Source organism: Polypterus senegalus, chromosome 14 (genome assembly GCF_016835505.1).
Source record: "Polypterus senegalus isolate Bchr_013 chromosome 14, ASM1683550v1, whole genome shotgun sequence".
Lineage (NCBI taxonomy): Eukaryota > Metazoa > Chordata > Cladistia > Polypteriformes > Polypteridae > Polypterus > Polypterus senegalus.
Window position 1 is genome coordinate 72265502 of NC_053167.1, and position 22359 is coordinate 72287860.

General features: G+C 42.4%; 1 protein-coding gene and 1 long non-coding RNA gene across 4 annotated transcripts in view; one reads left to right on the forward strand and one right to left on the reverse strand.

The window, feature by feature from the left end:
- The window catches only part of ephx4 (epoxide hydrolase 4), a 53985-nt gene extending 41215 nt beyond the window's left edge, over window positions 1-12770 (reverse strand). The window contains exons 1-2 of one of the 2 annotated variants that reach the window (XM_039734815.1): window positions 12045-12770; window positions 3416-3501 (exon numbers count right to left, since the gene is read on the reverse strand). In XM_039734815.1, coding sequence (XP_039590749.1) covers window positions 3416-3501; window positions 12045-12287 — 329 coding nt within the window. In that variant the 5' untranslated portion in view covers window positions 12288-12770. The remainder of the gene's footprint in view (window positions 1-3415; window positions 3502-12044) is intronic. The other variant, XM_039734814.1, reaches the window with a different exon arrangement.
- The window catches only part of LOC120514434, an 82017-nt gene continuing 71828 nt past the window's right edge, over window positions 12171-22359 (forward strand). The window contains exon 1 of one of the 2 annotated variants that reach the window (XR_005630457.1): window positions 12171-12252. This is a non-coding gene — a long non-coding RNA (uncharacterized LOC120514434). The remainder of the gene's footprint in view (window positions 12253-22359) is intronic. The other variant, XR_005630458.1, reaches the window with a different exon arrangement.

Genomic DNA, 22359 nt, shown 5'->3' on the forward strand with positions numbered 1-22359 from the left:
ATGAGCTGTCTTAAACAAAAATTATAACATTCTTCTGTACTCTTATTATTGCATCAGTTTATTTTTTAAATTAATTTTTATCTATGCAAGTCCAGTCACTTTCAAGCCCCTCTCAGTGTCTTTAATATAGCACAAAAACAAGTGCGTAAAAGTTTTGCTATGTTTCTATATCTCTGTCTAGTGTTTTGGCAGTAGCATTTCAAACTTATCAATTAAACCAAGTAGACCATAAATTCCAAAAGTTCTGAATTCAGATTAAAATATCAATTACATGTCATTATTTTCCAATAAAAATCCTACTAGCTTGTTTCACATAATGAGTCTTTCTATATAATTCTGTGTATTTTTTTGAATTAATGCCAATCTCCCTACATTTAGCCCAATTAACTACTGTACTTTTAAATATATTACAGTGTAATTCATCCATTTTCTGATCCAACTTAGTCTGTTTCTATGTACGAGGTAGTTGGAACCTATCATCAAAGCATTAGTAGATATTCAACTCTCTAATGTATTACTTTGAAAACAAAAACACAAAACTCTTGTTCACGTTCACTGTAAACTATAATAACCATATATCCTGTTTTCCCATGGATATAAAGTTTGTTGATTCTCTGCCATTCAACCTGTCCATTTTCCCTTCTGCATGATTACCATACAAAAGGGAAATATAATATTACTTCTAATGCACAAAAACTGTCACTGCAGATCATTATTTTAATCTCAGACTGACTTTAAGACTGCCATGTATGTTCTCTGGTAAAAAAGCTTTCCTTACAGAAGACTGAAGTTCACAGTTGTTTCTTGTTCTGCATTCAGATCCCTGCTTTGCAGCTAACTGTGGAAGAGTAATGAGAGAAAATACAGGGATGTACAAAAGTAGGTTTACAGTTATGAGTATGTGAAATACAGAGTTCATTCTTGTATCATTATTATGTACTTATTAATTATTGTATTATTTATTTGTATTGGGTTCTTTTTTATTTTCTGCTGCTTACAGTTATTGCATTAATAAAGCAATTGTAATAAACATAACCTGTATGTAAACTGCAACTTTGAACCACTTTTGCACACCACTGTATAAATATAATTTGCTGTATAGTATTTTATTAATTTCATGTGGTCTTCTTTACATTTGATAGGGTAACATAGTTACAAATGCAAGACAAACATGTATAAATATGCTATTATTTGTGGCTTAACACCTTCTCCTATGAAGGCGATAAAATCAATAGAGAATTTGCTTTTTATATTAAAAAAAAAAAAAAACATAAAATGGTTTTCCACTACAAGGATTGCAGTAGTGCAGTGGGTGTAATTGCTGTTTAATAGTGTTTTGTGCCAGGTGCAGCCTCTTTTTGAGTGAATTCTGTTTAGAGTTTGTGTGTTCTCCTCAGTTTTACATGGGTTTTCTCTAGGTAATCTAGATTCCTCCCATAATCCAAAGACATGTTCTTAATATGAATATTGATATGGTATTGCATTAGTGTGGGTGTGTGAATTTCAGCATACCCTACTGTGTTGTAAAGATTATTGATTGTTTCTACTGTATAATTGTTATTGTTTACTGGGCATTCCATGACCCTGAGAGAGTAATACTGCACATAATGAAATGATGCATCATAAAATTGTCTCTTAACAAACAGCAACATCATCAGAGCTTTATTGGGCATGTGAAAGATAATGAAACTTTCATATTGGAAAAATATTTTCCTATATCCTACATTACCTAAATGGGTTCTATTTGATGCAAGTGTGTTTAGTGTGCATGAGTGAGTCTATCCAGGGCAATTTCTGGCCTTGAGCCCAGTGCTGCCAGATTGGCTCCAGCCCCTCGTAATCTGAATTGGATTAAGTGGGTTTGACCATGTATGCATGTATGTAAAATTATTTCTAACCTCTACAATAAAAACTCACTCTCGTAGAAATATTCCTAACATATTTATATCCAAACCATCAGACATTTTAAACTGGAATCCCTAGATGAAAACCTTGCAAACAAGGCGAGAAGATACAACAAACATTTGACAAAAACATAACCATTGCCCCAAGGGCTACAGACCCTATCTGCTGTGTTGCTATGCTATCCAGCTCTCTACAGTATATCCTTGTTTATTTTCCCATTTAATGCCATTTAATTAATCTTTTACTTTCTCTATGGATACTGATTGCATTGTTTGTTGTTAGTTGGTAAACCTTTCTCTGCACATGGGAAAAATATATTTCCTACAACCTACATATTCCATTGAAACTGAATCACTGCCAAAATTTCACACTTTAGATAAACAAGGACTCAGCATCACATGAGCAATATAGATACTAAATAAAAACAAAATATTGTACATGTTTCATAAATTAAAACACCTAGATCAAAACCTACTGCTGCACTAAAGCCTAATTAGTATAAAAAATTCTCAGACCAGCTAAATTTAATTAATGGTGGTTGGTGGCCAGAACCTAACCCATGGCTTCTCAATTATTTTCTGTCATGCCCCCCCTAGGAAGAAGAAAACATCTCGCCCCCCGCGCGACTATAAATAGTATAATTTGTCTATAAAATTGTTATAAGTACACCTCTGCATAACACTGTATCCTTATTAACGTATAAGAGAATAAAAAAAAGAAATATGGACCAATTTACAACAAAGAATAGCTTTATTAAATGTAACAGAAAAGATTTAAAGTGCATTCTAAATTCAAAAAAAATTTAAAAGAAAAATAAAAAAGCATGTTCCCCGAGGTCAAACGCGTCCCCCCTTGATGGAGCCCCACTATTTGAGAAGCACTGACCTAACCTAACCTAAGGAAGAAACTAACTCTGGATGCAGCACCAGTCCAATATATGGTCTACTCATGCATACATTCATATTCACACAGTATCGATTTGAAATCAGTACTTATACTACATACACATCTTTGGAAAACTGTGGAGAAAAAATCATGTAAACAGAGGGAGGTGTTGGATCTGTTAGAATTGTATAGTTAAGGGTGAAAAAACAATATTTAACAGCAAATTTCAATGCTTTACTAAGTCCACCAAGCTCATTTAGGAAAAATAGATTTTTTGTTGAATAAGTTTTGAAAATTCTAATTAACATTATTCAGAATATACTGTATATCAAGTCTGGACTTGTGTGAGCTAACTAAATAATCTAAAATACCTGTTGTTGTAATTAATACACATATACCCATGGCAAAATTTTAAAGAGAATTTAAGTGATGTAGAATAGTATTTTTCATGAAAAGTGCCATACAAAAGAAAAATGGATTATATAGTTAAAAACTTTCATTTGATTAGAATGGATTTATATTATGTCATTGTCATTTAGGTTAATCACAAAAATATGTATTTTTTTCTAGAATTTCACCAATAGATTTAAATGTTATGTAATATATCATCTCTTGTTTTTATTACCAGAACTCTGGGAATCCATGGAGAAACAGCATCAAAGGCTTGCCTCGCTCACCAGCTGCAACATAATGAAAACGAAGCCCTGATTCCTAAAGGAGTAAAGGAGAAAGAATAATTATGCATTGTGTTTAGTGCTCATATTGGTATTTCAAATTTTATAGCTGAAGAGCAAAGAATGAGTTCATATTTCTATTACAACATGCACAACTGGGTTTCTAACAGAACGAGTGCAGTAACCATCTCTCACACCTAACCTATTTGAAGATGGATATCAAATTATCTGAAACCTTGCTGGGACAAAGACGTACAAAGATAAAATTCAGACTCTACCATAAAGTTGATGCAAAGGTTCATTACCAACAGACCTAAGTGTTGTCATGCATGTTTTCCTGAGGATCACCTCTATGGTTCAGCTAAGGTAAGCAATACCACTCTAGGATGAGTGGGGCTGCTAATGCTAATAGGTTCTTATTTTCCACCCACAGTTCCGAAAAGATAGCCAGTGAGGGCCCCTATCCCACCCCCCACAATACACAGAATAAGTCACACCCCTTTTAGACAAGGCTCTATGAAACTAGATGGCCCTCTATTGTGACACTGATGGAGCTCCTGTAAGTCTGTGTCCAAATCCTCCCTGCTATTAAGCCACATTGGGCTACTGCAGCTGACGTTTTAATTGTGCAGAAAGTGGCGTTTCGAGCGGATTTCAATGGATATGTTGGTGAAGAGAACAGAGGAGACGAGAAAATGATGGGTAGGTATGGTGTCAAGGAGAGGAATGAAGAAGGTGAAAGGACAGTGGATTTTGCCAGAAGGATGGACATGGCTGTGGTGAATACATATTGTAAGAAGAGGAAGGAACATAGGCTTACGTACAAGAGTGGAGGAAGATCCACACAGGCAGATTATATCCTATGCAGAAGAGTCAATCTGAAGGAGACTGAAGACTGCAAAGTGGTGGCAGGGGAAAATGTAGTTATGCAGCATAGGATGGTGGTCTGTAGGATGACATTGGAGATCAAGAAGAGGAAGAGAGTGAGGGCAGGGCCAAGGATCAAATGGTGGAAGATGAAAAAGGAAGACTACAAGGTTGAGTTTAGGGAGAAGGTGAGACAGGCACAGGGTGGTAGTGAAAAACTACCAGACAGTTGGGAAACTACAGCAGATGTAGTAAGGGTGACAGCAAGGAGGGTGCTTGCAATGACATCTGGACAGAGGAAGGAGGAAAAGGAAACCTGGTGGTGGAATGGGGGGATGGCAAAGAAGGAGTCGGATAGTCAGAGAGATGCAGAAAGTAGACAAGAGTACAAGGAGATAAGGCACAAGGTTAAAAGAGAGGTGGCGAAGGCTAAAGAAAAGGCATATGATGAGTTGTATGAGAGGTTGGACACTAAGGAGGGAGAAAAAGACTTGTACCGATTGGCTAGACAGAGGGACCGAGCTGGGAAAGATGTGCAGCAGGTTAGGGTCATAAAGGATAAAAATGGAAACATGCTCACAAACAAGGAGAGTGTGTTGAACAGATGGATAGAGTACTTTGAGAGGCTGATTAATGAAGAGAATGAGAGAGAGAAGAGGTTGGATGATGTGGAGATAGTGAATCAGGAAGTGCAACAGATTAGGATGGTGGAGGTAAGGACAGCTATGAAGAGGATGAAGAATGGAAAAGCCATTAGTCCAGATGACATACCTGTTGAAGCATGGAGGTGTTTAGGAGAGATGGCAGTGGAGTTGTTAACCAGATTGTTTAATGGAATCTTGGAAAGTGAGAGGATGCCTGAGGAGTGGAGAAGAAGTGTACTGATGCTGATATTTAAGAATAAGGGTGATGTGCAGGACTACAGGGGGATAAAATTGATGAGCCACAGCATGAATTTATGGGAAAGAGTAGTGGAAGCTAGGTTAAGAAGTGAGGTGATGATTAGTGAGCAATAGTATGGTTTCATGCCAGGAAAGAGCACCAGGAGTGATTTTTGACAGACGGATATCAGCAAGAGTGAAAAGGAAGGTCTACAGGATGGTAGTGAGATCAGCTATGTTATTTGGGTTGGAGACGGTAGCACTGACCAGAAAGCAGGAGACAGAGCTGGAGGTAGCAGAGTTAAAGATGCTAAGATTTGCATTGGGTGTGACAAGGATTGATAGAATTATAAATGAGTACATTAGAGGGTCAGCTCAAGTTGAATGGTTGGGAGACAAAGTCAGAGAGGCGAGATTGCGCTGGTTTGGACATGTGCAGAGGAGAGATGCTGAGTATATTGGGAGAAGTATGCTAAAGATAGAGCTGCTAGGCAAGAGAAAAGGAGGAAGGCCTAAGAGAAGGTTTATGAATGTAGTGAGAGAGGACATGCAGGTGATGGGTGTAATAGAATAAGATACAGAGGACAGAAAGATATGGAAAAAGATAAACCCTAACGGAAGCATGCCGAAAGAAGAAGAAGAAGATTAAATGGGTTTGACGTAGTTTTTGCCCAAACTCCTACTTGTGGCTTCCTATGGTCTGTTGATCGGTTACAGCATACACTATGTTGAATAAATAACCTGAAGAGACTGGAGCCACACCTACATCAGTGGCACTCAGCAATGAAATGCTAATTGAAGGTATTCCAATTTATAATAATTATATAGCAAAAATCGAAAACACAATCTTGAGAGTGGAAAGGAGTGAATAGCTACTACAGTATGTTAATTAAATCTAATGTTTTGTTAATGTAAATTATTATATATTTAAAGTATTCTTTTTCATGAAAAGTGAATAATGACATTTTTTTTTAAATCTGAAAGTATTAAATGTTTGTCTCAGCATTGAAATCATTATATTAGCACACAGTACTCTTGTTACAGTTTTTGGTGGGGCTATTTGGTGAGCAGTGAATGCCCCAGATGGTAGATGGGGAAACACCCCAGAGACATGAGGGCTTTCGGTGAATAAGATTTATTACTGAATAAGCAGTCATTGACTGTAGAAACAGTGAGAAAGGGCATGATTGAGTGGACTCATTTTTAAAAATTGTGGGAGACAATGCCATCCATGTCCTTGGGAGAAGCGCAGCATGCACACACACACCTATTTCCAGCATCTAGAAATAGGTAAACATCAGTCACCAGGAGATGTGCAAAGATATTATGATGCTGACACGGAAGTGCAAAGAAAAAGTAGCATGGTTGGAACAACACTATGCAGATATATAGTAGAAGATTGACTAGTAAGTAACAACTTACAGAAGGCATATAATGTTGTACCACTACCCCAGGAGCCTAACTAAGCCCATGATGGCCCTCATGAAACTGTGGCCCCAACATAATCTACACAATGGCACTGACAGAAATGTAATCATCAAAACAATAAAATTATAAACAAAATAAAAGGAAATACTTTTTACACATTCCTGACAGACTTATAATTCAAAGTGCTTTTGATGAGAATAAGAAGAGTCTAAAGTTAAGGTATTAGGATAATACATCTGACAACTTGCAGATAAGTACTACTATGCAACCAGATAGTCCTTGATAGAAGTAAACCAATTACCAGATAGCAGGACAAGGAACAAAGGATGGACAAAGTACAACAATTCAGATAAGATCTTTAAGGCTTTATATTTCAGTCACAGAAAGCAGAATGAATTCACAGTTGAGAAATTGCATCATATGATCAATGGTACTTAAGACAAATCCTGAGACTTGCCATGAACATATGCCTGACCTTAAGGATACTATTTTAGTTACTATTTATTTATTTATTTTTTTTTTTAAATAGTCTAATTTTAAACGTATTTTATTATTTTAAAGGCACCATTTACTTTTCTTGGGCAACTCCATTTTGCAGTATTATCAGAATCAGAATCACTTTATGGAACTTAACATAATGTCACATACAAATAACATCCATCCATCCATTTTCTAACCCGATGAATCCGAACACAGGGGTCTGCTGGAGCCAATCCCAGCCAACACAGGGCACAAGGCAGGAACCAATCCTGGACAGGGTGCCAACGCACCGCAGGACACACACAAACATACCCACACACCAAGCACACACTAGGGCCAATTTAGAATCACCAATCCACCTAACCTGCATGTCTTTGGACTGTGTGAGGAAACCGGAGCGCCCGGAGGAAACCCATGCAGACACGGGGAGAACATGCAAACTCCATGCAGGGAGGACCCGGAAAGTGAACCCGGATCTCCTAACTGCGAGGCAGCAGCGCTACAACTGCGCCACCATGCCACCATGCAAATAACATACATAAGTTAAAAAAGAAAAACTTTACACAAAGTTGCAGAATAGTACAATTATAAAGGAGATGTGCAAATGATAATGTTTAAGTGAAAGTATGAATGTATAGCATGCATGCACGTGCACACACATACATGTACATATACTGTATACTGTACATCCTTCATACAGAATATGACAGAACACACAAAGAAGGAAGGCTAAATTACTGGTTTGAGAGGGCTAATGCTCTGAGAAAGAAAGTGTTTATGTGTCTGTTAGTTTTAGTTTTGATTGACCTGAAGCATTTACCAGAAGGGAGTTTTTGGAACAAGTGATGAGCTTGGTGAGATGAGTCTGTGGTGATCCTTATGACATAGTTAGTGACATGAGATGTATGCAGGTCTGTAACAGATGGAACAGCACAGCCAATTATTCTCTCAGCAGACCTCACAACACGCTATAATTTATTTTTGGAGTATGCCATTGCTGAACCAAACCAGACAACAATGGAGAATGTGATTACATTTTCTAATATGACTTTCTAAAACTGATCTATGATTGGCTGGGAAATTTTGAATTTCTTTAGTTGATGTAAAAAGTACATCTACTGCTGTGCCTTCTTAGTGATTGAAGTGGAGTTAATGTCTCAGCTGAAGGTGTTTGTGATAGTTCTGCCAAAAAAATTAAGGATTCCAACATATTAACTGCAAAATCATTAATTTCTAGTAGGAGAGGTTGTTAACTACTGTTTGTGAAAATCAATGACCATTTCCACTGTCTTGGTGATATTGAGGAGCAGATTACTGGTAGAAAACCAAGACTCAAGACAAGACCCGATCTGTAATGTGCTTCGTTACCATTAGTAATTAGTCTAATAATGGTACTGTCTTCTGCAAACTTAATGATTTTTACTGGAGGATCATTGGGCCTAGAGTCATTGGTGTACATTAAATAAAGTAGGTGGGTAAAGTACACAGCCCTAAAGGACACCTGTGCTAATACAGAGCCAGTCTGAGAGGTGGGAGCTCACACAAACATATTGTTTCCAGTTTGTCTGAAAACTGTAAATCCATCCAGGGTTCAGTTCTGTCTGTAGAAGTTTAGGTAACAACAGCTCAGGGGCAATGGAGTTTAAAGCTGAACTGAATTCTACAAACAGAATTCTGGCATAGGTTCCTTTACAGTCCAGATGCTGTAGCACAAAGTGAAGGCCCATGTTAATGGCATCGTCCACAGATCTATGTGCTCAATATGCAAACTGAAGATGGTCAAGATCAGAAGCAGTAACAGACTTCAGACAGGTTAGAACAACTCATTAAAATATTTTCATTAAAACTGATGTAAGAGCAATAGGCCTGTAATAACTGAGGCAGCTTATTTTATCACTTTTGGGAACAGGAACAATAACAGAAGATTTAATCCAATCTGGTACAGTACACTCTGCAAGAGACTGGTTAAAGATGTCTGTGAAGAGAGGATCAAGCTGTCTGGAATGGTGTTTGATTGTTGTCGGTAGGACAGATTCAGGAACAGCTGACTTTTTATAGTTCTGTGTTGCAAACAGCTTCCAGACATTCTATACCTTTATTAGAAAACGAAGAAGAGGGGTGAGGCTTTTGTGAGGAAGTGGCTGGTGTCATTCGTGATGTAGATTCTTAGGTGAACCGTGACTTTTCATTGTTGTAAATCACAATAGTTTTGCTTCACAGGAGCTCATATACAATGTAACAATGTCAGTCATCTCATGAATATTTTCACAAGCATCTTTAAAAACATCCCAATCAGTCCAGTCCAAACAATCTTGTAACGGTTCAACTGACTCATCAGTTCATGAACATGCAGATTTTCCTATTGGTTGAGCTCATTTCAGCCTTTGCTTATAAATGGGTAACAGCTGTAGCATCACATGGTCAGAATTACCCAGCAAAACGTGAGATAAAGCCCAGTTTATGGCTCAGTACCCAACTGAGTACCCTAGCTGTTGGAATCCAGGACGTTTGATAGCTTGGTTAGCATTATTAAAGTCACCCATCACTATAAACTGGGAGTTCACCAAATTAGTGATGTAATCTGCCAACTGCTGCTGTGCTTCACTCACATTCTCCTCAGGATGTAAACACCAAAGAAAATTATTGAAGAAAATTCTCTTACAGTTAATAGCGAATAGTTTAAGATTCCTGGAGCAGTGCTTCAATAATATGGAAACGTCATTGCACCAATTTTTATTACTATAGAAGTAAACTCCACCGTCTTTTTACTTGTTACAATGATCAGCATCTCTATCTGCTCTTTAAAGCAGAAACCCCTAAAGTTCTAATACAGAGTCAAGAACTGATACCTTAAGCCATGTCTTCACAAAGGAATATGCTGAAGAGAGAAAATAATCTTTACTTGACGTTAGAAGAAGGTTAAGTTCTTCTGTTATGTTCCTTAGTGATCTGACATTAGCTAAAACTAGACCAGGAAGAGGTGTTTGAAATGAGCGGCTCCTGAACCACATGACAGACCCCGTGCACTTCTCTCTTCTCCACTTCAGGTGCGAGTTACCTGGCTGGGTGTCCAAGGTTACAGTCAGAGGGTCCATGAGTAGTAAATCCAAATGTCAGCGTCCTTGGCTGGTGAAGGGTGAATGAAGTCCGATTCCAATAGACAGGAACTGATCTTGTGTGTAAGTAATTCTCATTTTGTTGCAAAAGGCAAAGTTAACAGACAAAAACAACAGAAGCATAAGCAGCGAGCAAACAACTGTGGCTGCCCTGATCAGCACCATTGATCGTGGCATGGCGGCACTATATAGTTATACCTCCTGTTGGTGATAACATGGGTGTGTTGTGTGTGTGATATCACCTGGATCGGGCTATCATGTCATTGCACTGACATTATATAAGATTGTGTTGGACAGCACACAATGGCCATGTTTTTGGAGTCTCTTCTTTAAAACAAAACATCTTTCTTAATAATATGTAGAAGTAATTAATCTAATCAGTTTTATAGATCTTTGTCTTTGTTTTTGACTTTGATTCCTGTATGCATATCTAGATTAGTCACAGGTTTTATAAGTGCCAAAAACTGTTTAACTTGAAACCACATTAAAATATCTCTGTTACACTAAACCTATTTATAAGTACCTAAGGTAATCAAGAGTGATGGGAATGGAGATATAGGGGAAGAGAAACCAAGGGAGGCCAAAGTGGACATGGATGGATAAAATAACAGAAGATCTCAAGGAAAAAGTATTGACTGGTGAGGTTGTGCAGGACCAAGCTGTTTGGAGAAGGTTGATCAAGCACATCAAACCCACATTGAAAATGGAAAAGATAAACAGCAAGAAGAAGAAGAAGAGTATATTTAAAAATGGCATGATAAGGAAATGCCTCATAGCTCCTGATAGTTGGTTTTGAACGCTGGCTGTGTGTATTTACATGTTGTGGATTGGTGTTCAAATGAGGCCTTCCAACCAGTGCTACCAGGCACATGAACCTGAACTTGAAGTTCTCTAACCACATGACTAAGAATCAATTCAATCCAAGAAATCTTTACAAAGGCACCATACAGCCCATTGCAAACCACACAGCAATTACAAACATAGCATGGCTAAAAAATAAATCACAAACAGAAGACATAAAGCTCTAACATACAGTAGACACAGATAAATACATAATAACGAGGTTTAAAAATAGGTGAATCACCTCAATCTCTGTATAAAGTGTGCTTCCCATTTTGCCAAACCAGCTTAATCCTACACTGGAGAGGTGTGCATTTAGATCAATGAACAGACAATCACAAAGTCAATCAGGCACAAAGCAATGAACCCCGCTGTTGAATACACCATCATTCAAGCTCTTTCCTACTGTCAAACCTGACGTCAAGTTAGCTCCTTCCCCATCTAAAATCCTTTAAGTATATCTGTTTAACACAGCTCCCCATCGAAATGCTAGAAGTGCAGAAGAGGACATCCTGAAGAGCCTCTCTCTCAAATGTAATCCCTCAAGATTATTACAAGAACCTGCTGAACTCTTAAATAACACTCTTCAACACCCACCCAGTGGCACTGAAGCGCCTCCATTCAGAGTGGAGTAATTCAGCACAGCCCCCAGCAATCCGGTCCTTGACGATGAAAGTATTTCTTAATAACGCAGCACCCTCTCAACGGGGGAACTCAGCTAAAACCCCCAGTGTAAAGTGAACCCTGTGCACCTGCGCCATGAAACTCGAGCCCGATCGCCTCTGACACGGACACTCCATTCAAAGTAAAAACTCCTGCGCCAGACAGTCCCCGACACTCCCAGGTTTTCTTGGTCAAATGCCATCGTCTTTGGTATATAGGAATGCCGCCGGGCAACGCGGGCGCCAGACGCGAGGCAAATGCCAACCCGGGTAACGAAAGATTGGCCGTGCACGGCGCGGGCTCACCTTAATTCTCACGTAGCAGTGAGTGCCCAAGGACGTGTCATTCAAAAAGGCGGGCGCAGTCTCTCGGACCGTCCACTGGAAGGTTTTCTTGGGCCTTCTGACAACGCTCCACACAAGTTTGAGGAGCACGATGCAGGTGCAGAAAACGCAGAAACCGTAAACGAGAGTCCAAAAAGCCAGAAGCCTCATCCTGCAAGCCAGGCGCACGGTAAGCAAGGCTAAACTGCGGAGCAGCCTCGCCATCTTTACACTGAAGAAGTGGCGAATGCTGGCGAGAGGATTAGGCGGCTTGCGCTCTCTTCGCGAGCGCTTTATTCTAGGAGAGGCTTTTTATGAATGCGGGCGCTCAGCGGTGTAGAGGCTGCCTCATGACCAGAAGCTGTCAGTTCGGTAGGGAGAGGCTAGGTGGAAGCTGGCTAAGTTGAGAAGTCCAAGAAACGGTTAAAGATGCAGGCGTCGGGAGTCACGCTTGCGTGTGACTTGGGGGGCAAGGACGCTGGTGAGCAGGTAGCTTTCGGATTCATTAACTTGCATTTCCGCGGCGCTTAATCGAGCCGGGGCTGAGGGGCACTGTCACCGTGTCAGCTCGCTCGCAGGCACGTGATTTTGTTTGTTTTCTAGCAGCCTGGCTCCTTTGGGACTTTAGCAGCACTTTCAGTCACGACTGGGGGCGCTGGTTTCAAGGGAGCGCTTAACTGCCGATTAACGGAATGTTTTATTTTAACTCTTTACGTGGCTTAATTGGTAATAGGTGAAGAGTAACGGGAATTCTCCGACATCTGCGACGATGAAGCCGCGGCGTGCGGGTTCAGCTAATCTTCAAACTGCACTGTATCGGATGCAATTCCTTTTACTTACTTTTGTCATAAAGCATTTTTTTTGTCGTAAATCATTTTAAATATGCACAAAACTCTCTCTCTCTATTTTTTTCTGTCAGCTGCCTAAAGAAGCCACAAAATGCCACACGCTGTGCCGGGATGAATTCATAATGCAGGTTTTACGTAGTGGGGTAGAATCCCGTTCCTATGCTGATACGTGGATACCCGTTGTTATCCAGTATATACTGCAAGAGAAATATATTTTGTTTCACGATCGTTTTAACAGAAGCAAAAAATGACAAATAGTTTGTCCCTATTATTTTGTTTTACCATTTATGGCAATTAATTAAATTTATGAAATCATCATCTCCGTTAACGCCTTGTATGGCAACACGTGTCTGGGAATGGTTTCATTTAAATTCAGATGGTCTTCTCGCCTTTCTCAAGCTGAACAGCCAGATCGTCGTCATACATACTAATAGATGGCTTCCAGCCTTTTATGTTTTGTGCAGTTGCACATGGCAAGACTTCCTATTACAGCTTAATAATGCTGCATTACGCGTATCTCAGTAATGCCATAAAGAGAAGAGGCAGAGAAGCAGTTAGTCACACGTTATCAGTGACTGTTTTTACTATCAATTTCAGAATACTGCACACGAAACAGTCGTAACACCGATTCTAAAAGTTTGTGATTTTAGAAATCGAGATTTAGAATATTAACACTCAGCAGATGTGTTTTCCTTATCCGACTGTGCAGCAATCCTTTGACCTAGCAGTAATTTTGAAAAGAACTCCACTTTATTTTCTGGTATTACTTGATTAATTTGAAAAAAATGTCATTGAGAGGTGGAAGCAGACTTGTGTGGACAGAGGAGGGATTAGCCGGGCTAGAAATGAAGTCGAGGTCCACGGAACTGCGTCAGTGAGGGCACTTCCATGCTGTGCCAAACTGGCATGACCACACACAAAAAAAAGAAAAGCAGATATGAAACTCGGTGTTCAGCACGTTATGGTAAGTCACTGATGCAATCCTTTTAGCTCAGAGTATTCAGTGTATTAGTAGTTAATTATTAATTGTTGCAGTTATTTATCTTTTCACTTTTATCTTTTCATTGTTTTATGGTTCTCTGCATGATAGAAGCCCGACTGCTCTGTGCATGCAGTGCCAGCCAATCACAGCTCAGACGCTGTATAATTTCTTGGCAACATGGTGTGTCTAATAACTAATTAAAGTATATTGGCATTGGACTTTGAGTAGAAATATGAAATAAAACTGCATACTTGTGAAGTGTGCATATTAAGTATAAGCAGGGATTTACAGTCATTACAAAGATATTTTGTCTCCAGGAACCAGTGGCACCCTTAACCAGTTGTTGCCAAATCCCATACAAATTACATTTAAATTATGAGCCTACTGTTTTGTTAAATTCCTTTTTGAGTTGTTCAAAACAGAGATCCAGTACCTTCTCAAAAGTTAAATATCAAAAAATGAAACAAAAGTTAAAATCCAGAATTTCAAGAACCCAAAGAACTTACTCTGGTGCAGTGGAAACATGTTTGGAGTTATATATAACACTTCACTATCTGATAGCTTGATGGACAAATTTAGGTTTGGCTAATGCCAGGAGAATGTCATCCTCTGGACTGCATAGTGTCTACTGTAACATTTCTTGGAGGAGGGATAATGGTTTAGGACCGTTTTTCAGGGTTTGAGCTTGGCTCCTTGTTTCCAGAAAACAATAATAATAATACTGGTATATGCTGCTGCATACAAAAATAAGTTGGACAATTGTGTGTTTCCAACTTCGTGGCAACAGTTTGGGGAAGATCCCTTTCTGTTCTAGCATGACTGAGCCCCTATCCATAAAGACGTTTTGCCAAGTTTGGTGTGGAGGAGCTTGAGTGGCCTTCACAGATCCGTGACCTCAACCCTATTGAAACCTTTTGGAATAGTTTTAACTCTAATTGTGAGCCAGGTGTTCTCATTCAATGTCATTACCTATCCTCACAAATAATCTGTTTGTTGAATGGGTACAGTTTCCCACAATCACACTAGAGAATCACGTGGAAAGTCTTCCCAGAACAATAGAGGCTATTATAGCGAAAGGGGGAATGGGTCTTGGGACAATTCCATATTAATACCAATGGTTTTGGAATGGTGTGCCCAACAAGCTCATATAAACCTTTGGCCGTACAGTGTATTTTGGTCTAGGTCCCTTGATGGTCTAGTATTCTGAAAGTCATTGCTCTGGATCTGTTTTTGTGCACTGCTTACTCTATCACAAGGTCAGATGACACCAATGCTTATCCTAGCAGGAGCCAGCCTTGGATGGGGTGTTAGTCCATATATCCCTTTCCCAGTCACAATTTTATAGCAGGTTATCTCTGTTATCCTATATGAAGGCATTTATCTCTGAACCTGATTTTCCTTTTTTAATTCTCAGCACACCATGCAGAGCTGTGCACACAATAATTGTGATTAGAAGGCAACATTTGAGCCTCACACATGCGCCCAACTGTGAATTTCAATGCATAACATGTAATCATACTGCATTCACGTACATCACAGCGTGATGAGTTAAGTAATCATTGTCTGTGAAGCAGCTTGAGGAAAGCAGTGTTTTGTCTCTACATATGTTTCCACATACCCACACAGATTGTGCTAATAAGATGGCCCACACCCATGATTTTAAGATGGACTGCATATTCAGATTTTTAAATGTTGGTTCTTTGAAAGTTATAAACGAAAAAGAAAGTACAATATAAATGTGAAAGTCACTAGCTAGCTTAAAATCTTATACCACTTGAACACTGCACTTCTGGCTCCTTGGACTCATCCACATATAGGGGTTGAATCTGTGCAGAATTTAGAATAAAGCATTAAGTACATGATGGTTGATTGTATTAGACCTTAAACAGTAACAGCAGCAATATGCAAATACAGTAACATCCATCCTTATCTGCTAAATCCTTATTTTAATTATAATTTTAAATATTTTGTGAAGTCAATGTTTATCAGCTCATGATAAACATTCAGACTGATGCACTCTGAATTAGCAGATTAAGAAAAACAGACATTTTTGATTTGTCGCCTCAGTTGAGATTAAATATAACTTGTGCTATAGGATACAGCAAAAGTTCAGTTTCTAGTTTATTTTTAATGACACTTTTATATCTCTCTCTCTAGAGATATAGATATAGATATATATATATATAGATATATATATATATATATAGATATTGTAATAAATGAATCAAAAGACAGCATAAAGGTTTGGGGTTTCCGGCCCCGTATACTGTAAATTTCTCCACAATAAACAAAAAATTCCCGGTCATACATAAACTCAAAAACTGCACATATGCACGACGCCAAAGATGGCGTCGGCGGACATTTTATGGGGGAGGAGCCGGAAGTGGAGGAATGCTGGGAAGGAACCGTGGGGAAAGATGGGATCGATGACGTCAGGAACAATGGAGGAAGAAGGGCGGAAGTAACGTGCTGAGGTAAAAATGAGGCTTATGGCGGCAGAGCATCTTTTTTTCTGTAAGAAAGAAAAGGAGAAAGGTTAGTACCCCGCCACTCCCTGCCGGCGAATGTCTTCCCAAGCATGTTAAGGTCCGTCCGCGGTCTCCTACTCGCGCGTGCGTGACACGACCCACCCCCCAGCCCAAATCCGTCAGGTCGGGCGGACCTAACCGAGAGGTCGTGGATACGAGAGAGGGCATCGGCATTAGCCTGAAGGTTGCTGCGACGATAAGTGATGGCGAATTTACATGGTTGCAAATCCAGAAACCACCTGGTGACCCGCGGATTCGACTCTTTGTGTAGGGACATCCACTGAAGCGCAGCGTGATCAGTCACCAGAGTGAATTCGCGACCCAACAGGTAGTAACGGAGATGAGTCACCGGCCACTTAATGGCCAAAGCCTCCCTCTCCACTGCCGCATAACTGGTCTCCTGGTCCAGCAGTTTCCGGCTTAGGTACATTACGGGGTGCTCGACACCATCGACACTTTGGCTCAACACGGCGCCCAGGCCTGTGTCCGAAGCGTCGGTCTGGAGAATAAAAGGTAGACCAAAATCAGGCGTCCTTAATACTGGTGCCGACGTTAGGGCCTTTTTAAGGTCACTGAATGCATGTTCCGCTTTGTCGTTCCATACCACGTATAAGGGGGCGCCCTTCTTTGTTAAATTGGTCAAGGATGCTGCCCTTTCGGAGAAATGGGGTACGAACCGGCAGTAGTACCCCGCCAACCCCAAGAAAGCCTGCACCTGTCTCTTGGTATTCGGACGGGGCCATTCCAAGATGTCCTTGATTTTTGAACATTGAACATTGAACATTGTGGTCTTACCTGTCCTTGTCCCACCAGGTAGCCTAAATACTTGGCCTCCTTCAAGCCAAAAAAACACTTACGAGGGTTTATGTGGAGGCCGGCTTTAGCTAGTGTCGCGAGGACAGCAGAGACCTGCAATAGATGCTCCTTCCAGGTGCCGGAATAGATGACTACGTCATCCAGGTAGGCGGCACTATAGGACTGGTGGGGCTTCAGCACTCTATCCACCAGACGTTAAAAGGTTGCCGGGGTTCCGTGCAGCCCAAATGGGAGGACCTTGTATTGCCAATGTCCGCTAGGGGTGCTAAAGGCCGTTTTCTCTTTTGCAGATGCCGTTAAGGGAATTTGCCAATACCCTTTCATCATATCAAGAGTAGTCAAGTATCGAGCCGCACCTAGCCGCTCAAGCAGGTCATCTATAAGGGGCATCGGGTAGGCATCGAATTTGGAGACCTGATTTAGACGTCTAAAGTCCGGCTTGGAAACGAGGACGATAGGACTGGACCAGGGACTGTGGCTCTCCTCAATAATGTCCATATCCAACATCCGTTGCACCTCCAGTTCCACTTCAGCGCGTTTTGCCTCCAGGAGTCTATAGGGTCTCTCCCGGACGATTACTCCGGGGTCCGTGACTATGTCGTGCTCAATCAGCAAGGTCCGGCCCGGCGATTCGCTCACTACTTCGGAGACGGCCCGGATGGCGTGGGTTATCTCCTGCCATTGTAGGGGTGTCAGCTCGTCACCGAGGTTAAGGCCAGACATGCATGTGAATAGGGAGAGGGATCTACGTCCGCTGGGAGACTCCTCCCTTTCCTTCCAGGGTTTTAATAAATTTATGTGGTAGATCCTCTGATTCGGCCGACAATTGGGCTGTTTAACCAAATAGTCGATGAGCCCCTTTCTTTCCTTAACCTCGTATGGCCCTTGCCAGTGAGCTAGTAACTTAGAATAGGAGGTAGGAACAAGCACCATCACTCGATCCCTCGGGTGGAACTCCCGGAGGACGGAGTTCTGATTGTAACACCAGGCCTGCGCTGCCTGAGTACGAATCAGGTGGTCTTTTAGGAGCGGCCTGATTTTAGCGAGCCTGTCGCGCAGTTGCGCCACATACTCCAATATTTTGGAGGAGGGAAGGGCCTCAGCCTCCCAGCCCTCTTTTAGTATGTCCAAAATTCCTCGGGGTTGTCGCCCATACAACAACTCAAAAGGGGAGAAGCCCATAGAGGCCTGGGGCACTTCCCGGTAGGCAAAAAGCACAAGCGGTAGGAGCTGGTCCCAGTTCCTGCCATCCGCGTTGACTACTTTGCGGAGCATCTGTTTAAGCGTCTGATTAAAACGCTCCACCAACCCGTCTGATTGCGGGTGATAGACAGACGTCTTCAGGTGCTTTATCCGGAGTAATTTGGCAACCTCCCTGAACGTATCCGAGGTGAAGGGTGTACCCTGGTCTGTGAGGACTTCTTTGGGAATACCCACTCTAGAAAATAGGTTGACTAATTCCCGTGCAATATTTTTGGTGTTAGCGGAGCGCAGGGGAACCGCCTCTGGGTATCGAGTGGCATAATCCACCATAACCAATATGTACTAATGGCCACGGTTTGAGGTTTCCAGGGGTCCTACTAAGTCCACCCCTATTCTGTCGAAGGGAATATCGATCAGGGGTATAAGGACGAGAGGAGCGCGGTCCCTCCTATGAATCTGGCAAATCTGACACTCCGGACAGGATTGGCAGAAACGCCGGACCTCCTCGTTGATCCCAGGCCAGTAAAAGCAGAGTTTTATCCTCTCCAAAGTCTTTTCGGCCCCGAGGTGGGCGCCTAGGAGGTGAGCGTGAGCTTGTTCACATACCTCCCGCAGGAAGGTACGCGGAACTAGCAGCAACTTCCGCACCTCACCCTCGTGGGTCGCCACCCAATACAACAGATCGTTCTCAAGCACAAAAAAGGGCTTGCGTAGTATGGATCCGTCAGCTTGTGAGCTGCCTGGAAGAACAACCGCATTCCGGGCAAACTGCAGGGAATCGTCATTCCACTGCTCCTTCTTAAATGAGGCAGACGTGGACCAAAATTGGTGATCCAAGTTACTCAGAGGGTCTTGTGAGCTGGCCACCGGAAGAGTTCCCTGGCTCGTTCCTTCCCCGGCGGATACTTCCGGGTCAGGGTCCGTCGCCGAGGAAGCGTCCCCCGATGTGCCTGTGCCATTAGGGCCTGCCCCAGAGGACGGCGTGGAGACCGCGGGAAGGGCACCTCGCCCCTTCATAGCCAGACCCAATGAGGCCCCGGAAGCGGTGTGTGTCTTACCACATTTTTTGTGTGACCAGTCTTGTCCCAAAATCACCGGATAGGGGGGTTCGGGCAACACTGCGACCACCAACTTAGTCAATTCCCCCTGTTGCATTGTGCGGAACGATACGACTTGGTCTCCCCATGCACGCAAGTGACTTGCAAATGTTGCTTTAGCCACTGTCGCGGTAACACATAGCAGCGAGCCACAATGGTTAAGTTGCTGCCAGAGTCAAATCGAGCCACCACCAAATGCCCATTCAGTAACACCACTCCCGTGTTCGGACTCGCCAAGGGATGCGACGGGGTACAGTACCTTTCCGCTGTGGCCCAGGTGCAGTCCATTGGCTCCGTGGCGATGTTCATGGGACAGGTCGGCAGCAGGTGGCCGGTCTCACCGCACTTGTAACAGCGCGGGGAGGCCTGCTTTTCTTTGGGTTTCTGTAGCGCTTCTGCAGAGCGTTGAGGGGGCTCGGGGGTGGCCGCCCGTCCCTGTCGGTTCCCACGAGCTTGCCTTTCTGACCCCCTGGCTCAGAGGACCGTGAGCTGACGTTCAAGGACTTCCAGGAGTCCTGGCATATCCTTATAAGGATGGCGCTGGACCTGCTGGGCAAGGGAGCTGGGCATGGCGTTAACCAAGCCCTCACAGGCCAACTGCTCCACCACCTTCCGGGCTCGGGGACCATTGGGCCGTAGCCAACGCCCCAATTTTCCCCAGAAGTCGAAGGCCTGTGCTCGGACTGGCTTGTCTGGATCAAATTGCCAGTTCCGCCATTCAGCTGCCTGCTGGCCCGGCGTGATGCCGTAGCATGCCAGGATCTCCTGTTTTAGGAGGTCGTAGTTCGCGGCCTCCTCCTCGGGGAGATCATAGTAAGCCCGCTGCGCGGGTCCCTTCAGGTAGGGCGCCAGAATGGACGCCCACTCGGACCACTGCCACTCGTTCTGGGTGGCCGTCCTTTCAAAAATGCCCAAGTACGACTCAAAGTCGTCTGCGTCCGTCATGGGTACTAGAGGCGGAGGCGTTGGTCGAGGCGGATCGGGCCTTACCCTCTGGGCTTCTGCCAACCTGGCCTTCGTTGCCTCTAACTCCCGGGTGGTAGCGGCTTGCGCTTGCTGTAGGGATAGGATCGGGGCATTCATCCCCTGCAGCACTGTATTGAGGTCCTATCCTTCGGTCATGTTTTCGGAGCAGTTATCCTGCTGACTACGCCACTGGAATAAATGAATCAAAAGACAGCATAAAGGTTTGGGGTTTCTGGCCCCGTATACTGTAAATTTCTCCACAATAAACAAAAAGTTCCCGGTCATACATAAACTCAAAAACTGCACATATGCACGACGCCAAAGATGGCGTCGGCGGACATTTTATGGGGGAGGAGCCGGAAGTGGAGGAATGCTGGGAAGGAACTGTGGGGAAAGATGGGATCAATGACGTCAGGAGCAATGGAGGAGGAAGGGCGGAAGCAACGTGCTGCGGGAAAAATGAGGCTTGTGGCGGCGGAGCGTCTTTTTTTCTGTAAGAAAGAAAAGGAGAAAGGTTAGTACCCCGCCACTCCCTGCCGGCAAATGTCTTCCCAAGCACGTTAAGGTCCGTCCGCAGTCTCCTGCGCGCGCGTGCGTGCGTGACACGAGAGAGAGAGAGAGAGAGAGAGAGAGAGAGAGAGATAGATATATATATATATATATTGCTTAGAATGCAAAGTGTGATTAAATGCGTGATTTTTTAATGCGTTATAGAGCACATGCATCAAAGCTTCTCAGCTGTGCTTGTGCTAAGAAAAGGAAACATTTTAAAAATAACGTAACACGATTGTCAATGTAACCTTTTGTAAGTAGTGCCTGGAGGATTCAGTGTGGAGAAACTCTAGAAACAGCGTGTGTATTAACTTGTGGATTTTTCTGTGAGTATTTGGTGGCAGCGTCATAAAGTCGCTTCCGTAACACTGCGTGCATTAACTGCGGAGCTCAGCTCAGAGCGAAATGAGGTGAATGGGAGGGGAGATGATGACGTGACTCCCCCAGCCGCTTTAACTGTCAATCCCCCACAAACACAGTCTCTCAGAATTTGCATAAGCACAGCGCTTCACGTGCAATTTTAACTTAGTTACCAAGTGATCTAAACTCTCGTTTATATCCTGCATCATTAAACTTGTATCCCGCATTACCCATGGGCATGACAAACGCCAGCCTGTCTGTGAACTTAATTTAAACTTTAGGTTTACACCTTGCTTTGTTTCCGAAGTAGCAGCACTCATGAATATGGTTGTATATGTCACTCACTCACTTCTTATTGTTTCGCTGCCTTCTCAATTGTATAATGCATGTTTTCTTTAGTGCTTTCTGGAGCTCTTCCTGGTTTTCTACGCACTGCGTTGACAGTCAGTTCACGTGATTACGTGGGAGGCGTGATGTCACACGAAACTCCGCCCCCCACGGCTTTCGAGCTCAACTCCATTACAGTAAATGGAGAAAAATAGCTTCCAGTTTTGACCATTACACGTAGAATTTCGAAATGAAACCTGCCCAACTTTTGTAAGGAAGCTGTAAGAAATGAGCCTGCCAAATTTCAGCCTTCTACCTACACGGGAAGTTGGAGAATTAGTGATGAGTCAGTGAGTGACTCAGTCAGGGCTTTGCCTTTTATTAGTATACTAGCAAAATACCCGCGCTTCGCAGCGGAGAAGTAGTGTGTTAAAGAAGCAATGAAAAAGAAAAGGAAACATTTTGAAAATAACGTAACATGATTGTCAATGTAATTGTTTTGTCACTGTTGTGAGTGATGAGTGTTGTTGTCATATATATATATATATATATATATATATTTACACACACACACACAAACATATATATATACATATCTATATATACACATATATACAT